The 14,479-nt window shown below is 40.4% G+C and overlaps 1 protein-coding gene across 6 annotated transcripts in view; it reads right to left on the reverse strand.

The window, feature by feature from the left end:
• The window catches only part of ULK2 (unc-51 like autophagy activating kinase 2), a 100,331-nt gene that overhangs the window by 37,471 nt on the left and 48,381 nt on the right, over positions 1-14,479 (reverse strand). For all 6 annotated transcript variants that reach the window (XM_008010636.3, XM_037987206.2, XM_037987204.2 and 3 more), the window contains 2 exons: positions 7,836-8,007; positions 2,057-2,117 (listed from right to left, as the gene is read on the reverse strand). In XM_008010636.3, the coding sequence (XP_008008827.1) occupies positions 2,057-2,117; positions 7,836-8,007 (233 nt within the window). The remainder of the gene's footprint in view (positions 1-2,056; positions 2,118-7,835; positions 8,008-14,479) is intronic.

Below are 14,479 nucleotides of genomic sequence, written 5' to 3' on the forward strand. Positions count from 1 at the left end.
ATACCCAAAACTATAAAGCTCCTAGAAGAAAACATAGAGGGAAAACTTAATGACATTAAGAGTAGGCAATGATTTATTGAATATGATGCCAAAAGCACAGGCAACAAAACAAAAAATAGACAAATATGACCTCCTCAAACTTAAAAAAACTTTCATGTATCAAAGGACACAAAGAGTCAAAAGACAACCAACAGAATGGGAATAAATATTTGCAAATCATACCTGACAAGAGGCTAACATCCAAAATATAGAGAGAACTCTTAAAACCCAACAACAAAAACCCAAATAACTCAATTTAAAAATGAGCAAAGATCTTGACTGGACATTTCTCCAAAGATGACATACAAATGGCTAAGGCATATAAGAAAAGATGCTCAACATCACTAATCATTAGAGAAGTGCAAATCGAAATCACAATGAGGTATCACCTCACACTCATTAATTAGGATGGCTACTATCAAAAAAATAGAACATAACAAATGCTGGTAAGAATGTGGAGAAACAGGAACCCCTGTGCACTGTTGGTGGGATTGTAAAATGGCACAACCGCTATGGAAAATTTAGCCAATTCCTTAAAAAATTAAATACAAAATTACCATATGAGCCAGCAATCTCACTTCTCGGTACATATCCAAAGGTACTGAAAGCAGGATCTTAAGGAGATATTTACACACTGACGTTCATAACAGCATGCACAATAGCAAAGAGGTTGAAGCAACCCAAATGTTCATCAATGGATGAATGGAGAGACAAAATGCAGCATATACACACCATGGAATATAATTCGGCTATAAAAAGGGAAGAGGCCTGTCACATGCCACAACATGGATGAACCTTACAGTCATTATGCTAAGTGAAATAAGCCAAGTCACAAAAAAGACAAATGCTATATGGTTTCACTTACATGAGGTATCTAAAGTAGTCAAATTCATAGAAACAGAGAGCAGAATGTGGTTATTATCAGGGCCTTGAGGGGTAGGGGAAATGGGGAAGTAATGTTTAATGAGTATAGAGTTTCAGATTAGATTTGCAAAACGAAAAAGTCTTAGAAATTAGTTGCATAACAATATGAACATATTTAACACTAATGAACTATAAACATTAAAATGGCTGAAATAGTAGATTTTATGTGTTTTTTATCACAATTAAAATTTCAGGCCGGGCGCAGTGGTTCACACCTGTAATCCCAGCACTTTGGGAGGCTGAGGCGGGCGGATTACCTGAGGTCAGGAGTGTCAGACCAGCCTGGCCAACATGGTGAAACCCCATGTCTACTAAAGATACGAAAAACTAGCCGGGCATGGTGGTGCATACCTGTAATTCCATCTACTCAGGAGGCTGAAGCAGAAGAATCACTTTAACCCGGGAGGTAGAGGTTTCAGTGAGCCGAGATCCCGCCACTGCACTCCAGCCTGGATGACAGGACGAGACTCCGTCTCAAAAAAAAAAATTAGCAGGGCGTGGTGGCACATGCCTGTAATCCCAGCTACTCAGGAGGCTGAGACAGGAGAATCGCTTGAACCCAGGAGGCGGAGGTTGTAGTGAGCCAATATCCCACCAATGCACTCCAGTCTGGGCCACAGAGCAAGACTCCGTCTCAAAGAAAAAAATAACTAAATAAAATTTCAAGAAAAGACATAATGAGCCTGGGTGTGGTGGCTCACACCTGTAATCCCAACACTTTGGGAGGCTGAGGCGGGTGGATCATGAGGTCAGGAGATCGAGACCATCCTGGCTAACACAGTGAAACCCTGTCTCTATTAAAAATACAAAAAGTTAGCCGGGCGTGGTGGCAGGTGCCTACAGTCCCAGCTACTCGGGAGGCTGAGGCAGGAGAATAGCGTGAACCCGGAGGCGGGGCTTGCAGTGAGCCGAAATCGCACTACTGCATTCCAGTCTGGGCAACAGAGCCAGACTCCCATCTCAAAAAAAAAAAGGAGAAATAATGGACTGTAAAACAAAATAAACCTTAAATCAAGAACACTAAGTTCTATAACCTTACCCACAAAAATAAAATATAAAAAATATTTTAATAAGACAATGTAAATATACATACCCTCCACACACCAAGAACTCATTTGAAGCACGCCTGCCAGCAGTCCCCATTGGCATATCATCTAAAGGAGAAAAAAGTACAATCAGTTCCTGTTATACCATCTGCTTAAAAAAACACAAATTTGTTCCAACATGATTATTAGGATTTCATGCACAAAATTACCATTGGCTTATGTTATGATTTCATCTATAAGAAATAATAGATGACCTCAGAAAACTACACCTAGCTGAAGACATAGGCTGCAACTCTTTGGATATCCACTTCTATAAGCAAATTTGAGGTCTTCTTCAAAATAAAATGCCATATTTATTGCAGTGTTTACATATTTCTTCACCATTAAACATGCAAAAACTGTGCTACTGTTTTTATCAGGTTCCATTTTCTGTGTCAATGACAAAGGTTCTGAGAGTTGTGCCCTTAACACCATTTTGCACATAAGTTTATAGCAAAATTTTGCAAAGAACATGTATATAACATAATAGAAGAACTGACCATAAAACAAAGTCTAGTTCAATAAAATGTCGGATTACCCCATCCTCCTGCATAACACTCTCTCAGGTCTTGCATGGGTTGTTGAACAACATGTCATAGAAGGCCAGATGTGGTAGTTCATGCCTGGAATCCCATCATTTAGAGGCGGGAGAACAGCTTGAGCCCAGGAGTTTGAGACCTGCCTGGGCAACACAGCAAGACCCCATTCTCAAAAAAAAAAAAAAAAAAAAAAAAAAAACCACAATAATGTCAGGTAGCAATAACCGTTATAAAGGAAAATAAATCAGGGTAAGGGGACAAAGAGTAGCAGGGCAAAGGGGAAGTCCATTTTTATTTAAAGACAATGAATACTTGCCTATAGGAGAATTCAGAAAACAGGGAGAGGAGGCAAGGATAGAAGCCAGACTTCACTAAGTGTATTTTCTTTCATAGCTTTGAGTTTGAAACCATACATAATTTTCAAACGAAATTAAATCAAAAGAAAATAAAATCCCTAAAAATCAAAAGTAAAAGAATCTAATCATGTAGCAACCTGATAGCTTAATCACAAGAGGGAAATTATTTCAAGTAACTTTTTTTTTTTTTAATTTATGTATTTTTGAGACAGACAGGAGCATGATCTCGGCTCACTGCAACCTCCGCCTCCAAGGTTCAAGCAATTCTCCTGCCTCAGTCTCCTAAGTAGCTGGGATTACAGGTGTGTGCCACCATATCCAGCTAATTTTTGTATTTTTAGTAGAGACGGGGTTTCCCCATGTTGGCTAGGCTGGTCTCGAACTCCTGACCTCAAGTGATCTGCCCACCTCGGCCTTCCAAAGTGCTGAGATTACAGACATGAGCCACTGAACCCGGCCTCAAATAACTTTGATACTCAATAATTTGATTGCATATACCCAGTGGGATTATCCTAAGGACAAAAAAGATTCACAAAAAGATCTTAAATGGCTTTCAATGACCACATTTAAAAAAAATTTTAAGTCAGGACCAGTAAATAATCATATTTTAAGTAATATTCATAGAGTTTTGATACCATATTGTAATTCTGAAACTACAGAGGCAACGGGAAGGACAGAAAAGAGAAGAGCCTAAACTCACAAGGATAAAAAAAAAAAAAACAGAAAAGTCCACAGCCATCAAAATTTGGAAGGTATAAAGTTGATGGACGAGTAGTATTTGACTTAGCTGACCCAAGAAGATAGAACCTTAGACAGCTGGAAAGCCCAGAAGTAAACCAATTTACATCACAGAACTCCAAAATGCTGAGTAATCAGCAGTACCAGATACCTTTCAGAGTGGCACTGAAGGTAGGACTAAAAGCAGGATTGACTGAAAGTCTGTTTAGAAGCAGTCAGAATATAGTTCATCATAGTGTATCGTACTCAGGATTTTTGGTAAGTGAATAGATTACAGCTGCTCGTGGAGCGGGCGTGGATAACTATGTGAGTTGATGAATACATTAATTTATTTCACTGTAGTAACCATTTTACTATAGACAGATGCCCCTCAACCTAAGATGGTGTCACTTTTGAATAAACCCATTGTAGGTTGAAATTGTCCTGAGTCAAAATGCATTTAATACACCTAACTTACCGAACATCATGGCTAAGCCCAGCTACCTTAAACACGCTCAGAATACTTACACTAGCCTACAATTGGGCACACAAAGCCTGTTTTATAAAGTGTTGAGTATCTCCAGCATCAGCTGTTTACTCTGGTGATCGCGGGCTGACTAGGAGCTGCAGCTCACTGCTTCTACCCAGCATCAGAAGAGAGTTCTGTACCGCATATTGCTAATACAGAAAAATATCAAAATTCAAAATGTGAGGGATGGTTTCTACTGAATGTAAATCATTTTCCTATTCACGTAAAGTCAAAAAATTGTAAGCCATTTGTATATCTCATAATATCATGTTGCATAGCTTAAACATACATAATACAACGTATTTTTTTTATACAGAATTCTTTTTAAAAGAAATAGTTAGAATTTTATATCCTTTCCCCAACCTTATGCAGGTAGGCAATGCCCATCTCCCACTGTACATTCACACTTGGGACAGAGTAAAACAGAGGATCTCTGGACTGCAGAACAGCAGGAAAAATTAAAAGCAAGGGTACTACACTGACAAAAGATTAGTGGAAAAGAGTTATTAAATGAAATTTTACACTGACTATTGAGAACTCCATACTTCTTCACCCATTTTGCAAATCCAGATAGTATCAGGTTCTCTTTACGCAAAATACTGGATGAGTCTTTTGGGGGATCTGAGTAGCCCTCCAAAAGGGAAATAGTCCCAAGAATTGCCCCCGCCATATCATTCATCAAAGAGGCTTGCTGTCAATGAGACGTTCCCATGTATAGAGCTCTCAAACAACTTTTAAATTCTCCATCCTCAAGAAGCATACAACAATATACTGCATGTTGAAATAAGAACAATACTCAGAGAAAAAACTTCTGAAAATTTAAAACATGAGGGCATAAAATAAAAACTCCCTAAAAGGGTAAGAAGAAACATTAATGAAATTAAATTAGAGCAATAAGACAAAAAGATGGAAAATCAGACCAACAAAAGATAAAAATCAGCTGGGCACTCAGGTATTTGTTATACATTACTTTTAAACTGTATAGCTGTTTTAAACATCTTGTATGTATGATACGTTTCACAATAGCACATTTTTAATCATTAAAAAGAAGGGCGAGATCAACTGTAACAAGTGTGGATACATCAGGACAATGAGGAATGAGAACTGACCCCTAGGATTTGGCAGCAGGAAGATCTTGACAGGAGCAGTTCTGAAACATTTACACCAGCACACACAAGAAAAAAGACAACTAGAATAAAACAAAAGATGTGAATGCTCTTTATATAGAAAAGTATAAAAATGTATCAAAACACATTAAAGAAACCTAAATAAGTGGAGAAATACACATTCCTAATTAGGTGACTTAATATTGTAAAGAACCTACCTGTCCTTGAATAGGTCATACTATACAGTCAATGCAATTCCCATCAAAATGCCAAAATGGTTTTCATAAAATTATCAAGCCGAAATTAAACTATATGTTGGGGGAAAGGGCCAAGAATAGCCAGAGTGATTCTGAAGAACACTGAAATGCTCTCTGCTCTCTGCCCCTCCTTCCCTCCCTGACCACACACACATACTGACACACACAAATTTAAAAATTATTATAATATAGACAAAAAAAGAAACCCCATCCTGTATTTCAAGCTGACATGACAAACGTGACACTGCTTATCAGTGGAGAAAAGACAAATATTTAATAAATAAGACAACTGACCGATCTCTACCTTGCTCCATCTACAAAAATGAATTACAGGTAAAATTATATGTGAAAAAAAATCTTTAGAAGAAAATATAGAACACCATCATAACACTAGGGCTGCATGAAAAAGAATATTAGTACAAGTTGTTTGTACCAATATATTACAAAGTTGTAGATATCTAAGTTTTCAGTTAGAAGAAGTTCTGGGACACGTACACAAGAATGTCTGTTATAATATATATATATTTTTTGAGACAGGGTCTTGCTCTGTTGCCCAGGCTGGAGTGCAGTGGCACAATCATGGCTCACTGCAGCCTCAAACTCCCAAGCTGAGACTCCAGGCATGCACCACCACACCCAGCTTTCTATTTTTGGTAAAGATGGGGTCTCGCCATGATGCCCAGCTGGTCTTGAAATTGGGGGTTCATGCGATCCTCCCACTTCAGCCCCCAGAGAAGCTCTGATTACAGGTGTGCACCACCACGCCTGGCTAACTTTTTTATTTCTGTAGAGAAAAAATCTCACTATGTTGCCCAGACTGGTTTCAAATTCCTGGGTTCAAGCAATCCTTCCTCCTCAGCCTCCTAAACTACTGGGATTACAGGTTGTGAACCACAATGCCTGGCTCATTACATTTTGGATAGTGAAAAGGTAGAAATAACCCAACTATAAATCAGTAGGGAAATGGATAAACTGTGTTTTAGTTATATTATACAATTATACAATTCAGATATTAGAATGAATTTCGAATTTTAGAATATTTACATTATACTGAGCACTCCAAATGCAAAAATCTAAAATCTGAAATGCTTCAGTGAGCATTTCCATTGAGCATCATGCTGGCACTCTAAAAGTTTCAGATTTGGGGGCATTTCAGATTTTCTAATTTGGCAGGCTCAACCTGTAACTGTAAAAACACAAAAATCTTAAGTATGGATACAATTATATGTAGAAATACAAAATCTACAGGAAGAATATACCCCTAGCAAGAGCAGAAAGAGAAAAGGCACTTTAGCTGTACTTACAGCATTTTTTTGTTTTGTTTTTGTTTGTTTTTTGAGACAGAGTCACTCTCTGTCACCCAGGTTGGAGTGCAATGGCACAATCTCGGTTCACTGCAACCTCTGCCTGCCGGGGACCCCAGTGCTCCTGGAGGAGGTTCAAGCAATTCTCCAGCCTCAGCCTTCTAAGTAGCTGGGATTACAGGTGTGCGCCACCATGCCTGGCTAATTTTTGTATTTTTAGTAGAGATGGGGTTTCACCATGTTGGTCAGGCTGGTCTCAAACTCCTGACCTCATGATCCGCCCACCTTAGCCTCCCAAAGTGGTGGGATTACAGGCATGAGCCACTGCGTAGGGGACTTACAGCATTTTATATATTTTAAAAAGACATCTAAGACAAATATGGCAAAATACTGACCTATATAAAAGTAACACAGCCTAGTGGGTACCTTGAGTATATGCTCTATTATTTTGTTTAAAATGTTTCATGATTTTAAAATTTTAATTACTTTTGGTAAAGAAATAAAACCACTGTACTAGATGACTTTTAAAGGTAACTCTCAGTTCTCATAATGCTGGTTATAAACTGCCACAGCACTGCTGCTGTGGTCCATGTTTTCCCTTCCGCAGTCAGCTAATACTTAATTACATTCAGTCTAGGGATTACGGTCTTCACAACAACTAGCAAATTGCCTAGAATGAGCATCTACTAAATAAGTACTCATTCACTGGTTTCTCTGTTTCTGTTTGGATACAAACAGAATTTGAGATCATTTGCTACAAAGTTTTCATGTACCTTCAGAATCCAAACTTACTGTTTAATAGAAGATGACTGAGCAAATTTTAGAAAGGTAGGAATATAATTCTGAGAATTTAAACAACTAAATAAAATGCTCATTTGAAAAGGTGCCCTATGCAAGAAAGTGTAATGTACGGGTTAAAAAAAGATGCTAGTTTAGTAGATTAAATAATATAATGTGTACAAGTAGAAAAGATTCTCACATGAGTGGTCTGACGAGATGTTGTGTGGCACCAAAACAAAGTCATCCGTGTCACAAGAAGAATTCTTGCTACTAGTACTGGCAGAATCTTTGGAAACTTGTAGATAGTTGGGAGGACCCAATGGTGGGGAAGATAAGTTTTCTTCCTGAATATGCTGCATATCTGGAAGGGACTAAAATTAACAACATAAAATTAAAACTGGCCTAATAATCAAATACAAGTCAGAATAGTGACTAGACTAAGGAAATTTTTTTTTTTTGTGTGATGGAGTCTCGCTCTGTCGCCCAGGCTGGAGTGCAGCGGCATGAACTTGGCTCACTGCAAGCTCCGCCTCCCGGGCTCACGCCATTCTCCTGCCTCAGTCTCCCAAGTAGCTGGGACTACAGAGACCCGCCAACATGCTCGACTAATTTTTTCTATTTTTTAGTAGAGACGGGGTTTCACCATGTTAGCCAGGATGGTCTTGATCTCCTGACCTCGTGATCTACCTGCCTCAGCCTTCCAAAGTGCTGGGATTACAGGCATGAGCCACTGCGCCCGGCCTAGACTAAGGAATTTTTTTTTTTTCCCCCACAAAAGTGGGCATAAAGTCCAATTCCATCTAAGGTTTCAAAAAATCTCTCTGGAAAAGCTTTCCTTTAGAAAACCTTTCTTTTAAAAGTGTTTGCATAAAGACTTCTAAAATGTCTTCCAAAAATGATACTTAAAAATATATCATACCACTTATCCACATGTACTTGCCTCCCTCTCCTGAGGTTTTTGAGAAAGTGAATTTTTATCATCACAGCATCCCCCAGTTCTAGCTCATGGCCTAACAAAGCAGATACTTAATAACTCTACACTTAATGACTAAACACAAATGTCCAGAGACTTTAAATTAATGACATCTTACACACACAAAAATTTTAAATATATAATGAAGAAAAATTACAAGGAGGAAACCAAGAGACCACATTATGTAAAAAAGTAGACAAATCAGGAAGGGTGCCTGCACTTAAGACCAGAAATATATTTATAGACTTGGAAAACCTTACAGGTGTGCATGTGTTCCTCTTGTTTTTGTTTTATCAGGGGTAGTAGTTGGTTTGTTAGTAGGAGATAGAATAGGAAGAGAAGAAAACCATGTAAATACATTTAAACAAATACTTAGAGCTAACTAGCTACGTATCTTTTGTCGTTTATCTAGTTCAAGGACCCTAGCTGACAACTCATTGAATATCTTGACTATACAATGGTTTTCTACAACAATGAACTTCATAGCTTATTGTGTTAAGCCCCTATTAACCTGTTTCATCTTTGCCTTTATTTAAGGAAAGGAAAAATACTATATTATGCTCTTTAAACCCAAGCCTTAAATACCTGGTTCACTGCTGCTGCTCCTCTGAATGTCACTGTGCCAGGGTATCAGTCACTGATACCAGTTATTTTCATGTGTGTGACATGCACTTGACACAATCTCTCCTTATCACTTTTTGAAGAGACTTTGTATCTCAAAGTAATGAAAGGAAGGGAAGATGAAAGAACTAGCACTACTAAGCCTCAACCATGGGCTAGGCACTGTTAAGAGCTTTCCATGTTATCTAACTTTAGACCTATTGTGAACTCCATTTCACATATAAATAAACAAAGTTCAGACAGGTAATTTGCCCTAGATCACACAACTAAAAAGGAGTCAAGCTGAGATGTGATTCTAAGTATCTAACTCCACAATTTCTTTCCAGTGGTTTAGGCAGGAACTTTCCCAGTTTCTTCTCCCGCTATTTACAAAATTACCTGCATCTACAATCACCCTGGTCGTTCTTCCTCATAACAGTGGAAGAGATGCTTCTCTTCCATGGGAGCTTCTCTCTCCACCTGTGCTCTGCATTCCATGCTCCTCTACGTCCCCAGTAACCTCTATGTCCCCAGTAACCTCGGCTCCTGACATTTTCACACTCTCCCTTTATTATGGCATTTTTCCCCTCTGTAGATAACCATGTTTAACTTTCTCACATCTCAAATCCCTACAACCCTCTCGAATTACCATCTCTTCTCCATTTCTTTTTTTTTTTTCTTTTTTCTTTTTTTTTGAGATGGAATCTCAGTGTGTCACCCAGACTGGAGTGCAGTGGCATGATCTCAGCTCACTGCAACCTCTGCCACCCAGGTTCAAGTGATTCTCCTGCCTCAGCCTCCCGAGTAGCTGGGATTACAAACATCTGCCACCATGCCTGGCTAATTTTTGTAGTTTTAGTAGAGACGGGGTTTCACCATCTTGGCCAGGCTGGTCTTGAACTCCTGACCTCATGATCCACATGCCTCAGCCCCCCAAAGTGTTGGGATTACAGGTGTGAGCCTGTAAACATTTCTTGAAATTATCTTCACTGACTGAAATTTGTCACATCCTATATATTCCTTAATTCAACATAACCCACTCTGTCTTCAATCCTTGAATAAAATTGCCTTTACTAAGATTATCAATAATTTCTATTGCCAAGTCCAGCAGGTATCTCTCATACTCCTTAAGGTACTTGAACTTTCTGCTCCATCTGTACTATGGACCATTCTTCTCAACACTCTGCCCCTTCATTCAGTGACCCTGCAATGTCTTGTTTTTCCTCCTACTTCTTGGGGACTCCTTCTGAGTCTCTTTTGTGAGCACATACTTCTCATGTGCCCCTCAAAAAGGAGGAGCAGAAGAGTACAGAGTTCCCCATGAGCCACCCTGGGCTCCTCACACTTCAGTTGTTGTATTTATCCGAGCGACCATGCTCACCGTCCCTCCTACCTTTAACTACCACTCACAGAATGATGGTTCCCACTTTTTGATCTCCAGCCACGATTCTCTCTGACGAGCTCTAGATCCGTTTGTTCACTTGCCTATATAACACATCCATGCCTGTATGTTAACTCTCACCTTTATATTCCAAAGCACTGCTCCCCAAGTTCCCTCAGAGTGACCCTGCCAGTCAGCCATTGTCACTAGCAAAGTCTCACTCTTCCTCAGGTCCCAAGTTCAAGCAATCTTCAAGATCTGTGCGCTCTTTGCCTTTCTCTTACCTGGCTCTTCTCCTTTCCTATTGCCGCCTTAGTTCAGGCTTTGTTCTCAAAACAGTAATGACGAAAACAACAAAAATGATCATAAAAGGTGCAAGGGTCTCAAGGTGTTCTCTCTCTGCTAGTGCAGACCTCTGTATTTCCTCTCACTCCAACCTAGTCCTCCACCCTGCTTTTGGGAAAATCTAGCTAAAAAACACAGTGGATCATAGCACTCTTCACTTTAAAATAATTCCAATGGCTCACCACACCTTTTTTTTTTTTGAGACGGAGTCTCACTCTATCACCAGGCTGGAGTGCAGTGGGGTGATCTCAGCTCACTGCAACCTCCGCCTCCCAGGTTCAACCGATTCTCCTGCCTCAGCCTCCCGAGTAGCTGGAACTACAGGCGCACCCCACCACGCCCAGCTTAATTTTTGTATTTTTAGTAGAAATGGGGTTTCACCATGTTGGCCAGAATGGTCTCAATCTCTTGACCTCGTGATCCACCAGCCTAGGCCTCCCGAAGTGCTGGGATTACAGGTGTGAGCCACCAGCCTGGCTCACTACAACTTTTGAGAATGCAGCTGAAATTCATTTGCTTGACCTCCAAATACTCCCAGGCCTCTGTCTACCTCTATAGCTGTCTTTCCCCTTCACCTATCAACAATGCTCTCTACATCCACCAAACTGATCTACTGAGTGCAGCCTTGTCCTTTCTGCAATGATGGAAAAGGCCTATATTTGAGACATGCACCACGGGAGCCACCAACTGGCTAAGGCTACTAAGCACTTGAAATGTGGCTGGTGTGAATAAGAAAGTGAATTTTAAAATTCATTTAATTTTAACAAATTTAAATGTAAATGGCCATGGAGAGCTAGAGTTCCTTCAGTGGCTCATGCTTTTATGACTTCATGTACGGAAATTCTTCTGCTTACAATATCATTCACTAATTGATCTAGCAAACTTTCTTCAAAACTCAGCTCAAACAATCCCCTCTTCTGAGTAGCCCTCCTAAATCTTTAGCCTAATTTTGACGTTCCCCAATCACATTACCATAGGCAATGAAGATACATATACACATGCTTCTGGCAATGATTGAGCTACCTACCTCTTCTCCATACAATTAAATTAAAACCCCCTTAATGTCAGGGACCTGGTCATCTCATTCATTAGTATAAACCAGAACATCACACAAAGTAGGTAATCAATAAATGTTATAAAATGAATAAATAGGCTGGGCGAGGTGGCTCACACCTATAATCCTAGCACTCTGGGAGGCCGAGGCAGGCGGATCACCTGAAGTCAGGAGTTCGAGACCAGCCTGGCCAACATAGCGAAACCCTATCTCTACTAAAAAAATACAAAAATTACCTGGAAGTGGTGGCGCATGCCTGTAATCCCAGCTACTCAGGAGACTGAGGCAGGAGAATTGCTTGAACCCGGGAGGCGGAGGTTGCAGTGAGCCGAGATCGCGCCACTGCACTCCAGCCTGGGTGACAGAGTGAGACTCTGTCTCAAATAAATAAATAAATAAATATTCAAGATTTACCATCTAAATAGCATTTAATCTCCAGTCAGTATCATAATTAAAAGAGTGATTTGGAGATTTTATTGTTTATAATTTTTTGTTTTGGGGGGGCCTAGAATTTTTCTGGAATAAAATAGCAGCTAGATATTTACATGAGAATGTAAAAACGACAATGCTATATCGCATGCCTGTGTATCTCAAGCCTCTGTATGAGTCTACACCAGTCCTAGAAAGAAGGAAAGGGATGCATATATGAAATCATCTTCTTTTTGACACGTTATGTTAAATATAAGGTCTATAAAACCACCCCATTTTCCAATCCCAGTAACTGGAAACTAGATACAAAGATTTGTACTTTCCTTTTTTCCCGTTTTCTACTTTATTTCCATTTTTTTAAAAGGCTTCCTAAAATAGTGTTTATTGGTTGGTTGGTTGGTTGGTTGGTTGGTTGGTTTTTGAGACAGGGTCTCTCTGTCAGAGGCTCAAGCACCCAGCTAATTTTTAATTTTTTTGTAGAGATGGGATTTCACCATGTTGCCCAAGCTGGTCTCAAGCAATCCTCCCCCCTTGGCCTTCCAAAGTGCTAGGATTACAGGTGTGAGCAAGCGTACCCAGCTGACCTTATCTGGGTTTTTTGGCTGTTTTTTTTTTTTTTTTTTTTTTTGAGACGAAGTCACAAAGTCTCACTCTGCAGTGGCACAATCTCAGCTCACTGCAACCTCCGCCTCCTCGGTTCAAGCGATTCTCCCACCTCAGCCTCCCAAGTAGCTGGGATTACAGGTGCATACCACCACACCTGGCTAATTTTTGTATTTTTAGTAGAGACAAATTTTCACCGTGTTGGCCAGGCAGGTCCCAAACTCCTGATCTCAAGCGATTTACTCACCTCGGCCTCCGAAAGTGCTGGATTACAGGCATGAGCCACTGAGCCCGGCCCAACCTTATGTTTTAAAGAACTCTAATGAATAAGACATAAAAAGGATATGTTTATGCCAGTGACTTATTGTTTTTTTTTTTTTTTTTTTTTTGAGATGGAGTCTCGCTGTTACCCAGGCTGCAGTGCAGTGGTGTGATCTCGGCTCACTGCAGCCTCTGCCTCCTGGGTTCAAGTGATTCTACTGCCTCAGCCTCCTGAGTATCTGGGATTACAGGTGCATGCCGCCATGCCTGGCTAATTTTTGCATTTGAAAAAACACCGAGACAGGGTTTTGGCATGTTGGCCAGGCTGGTCTCAAACTCCTGACCTCAAGTGGTCCACCCGCCTCAGACTCCCAAAGTGCTGGAATTACAGGCATGAACCACCACACCCGGCCATTTTACTGTTTTTCGTTTGGTTTGTTTTTTTTATTGAGACAGAGTCTTGCTCTGTTGCCCAGGCTGGAGTGCAGTGGCGCGATCTTGGCTCACCGCAACCTCCACCTCCCAGGTTCAAGCAATTCTCCTGCCTCAGTCTCCTGAGTAGCTGGGACTACAGGTGCGTGCCACCACGCTTGGCTAATTTTTTGTGTTTTTAGTAGCGACGGGGTTTCACTATGTTAGCCAGGATGGTCCTGATCTCCTGATCCAGCCACCTCAGCCTCCCAAAGTGTTGGGATTACAGGCGTCGAGTCACCACGCCCCGATGGATTTTTTTTTTTTTTTTTTTTTTTTTTTTTAGTAGAGGCAGGTTCTTACTATATCGCCCAGGCTGGCCTTGAACTCCTGGGATCAAGCAATCCTCCCATTTCAGCCTCCCTTACAGCTGAGTCTACACTCATGCCCAGGCACACCTGGCTATTTTTTTTTTTTTTTTTTTTTTTTTAGTAGAGATGGCTAGTCTTGAACTCCTGGGATCAAACAGTCTTCCTGCCTCAGTAAAAATAGGTTTGTCCACCAGAGTTTCTAACACCTAAAAAAGTCCTTCTCTTTCTCCTGCCTCTCTTCACTCCTCCAGTTAGTTCTACATTCAGCTACTCCTTGGCAGCCCTAACCTGGCTGCTATTTTGTTCTCTTTCAACCAACAAAAACCCCAAAATGCTCTCTCCAGTCAAAGAAAATTTCCAGTTCAACGTCCTCCCTGCTGGCCTCTCATCCCTCAGTCACACTATCATCCCACAG

The sequence above is a fragment of the Chlorocebus sabaeus genome, chromosome 16 (assembly GCF_047675955.1).
Source record: "Chlorocebus sabaeus isolate Y175 chromosome 16, mChlSab1.0.hap1, whole genome shotgun sequence".
Taxonomy (NCBI): Eukaryota; Metazoa; Chordata; class Mammalia; order Primates; family Cercopithecidae; genus Chlorocebus; species Chlorocebus sabaeus.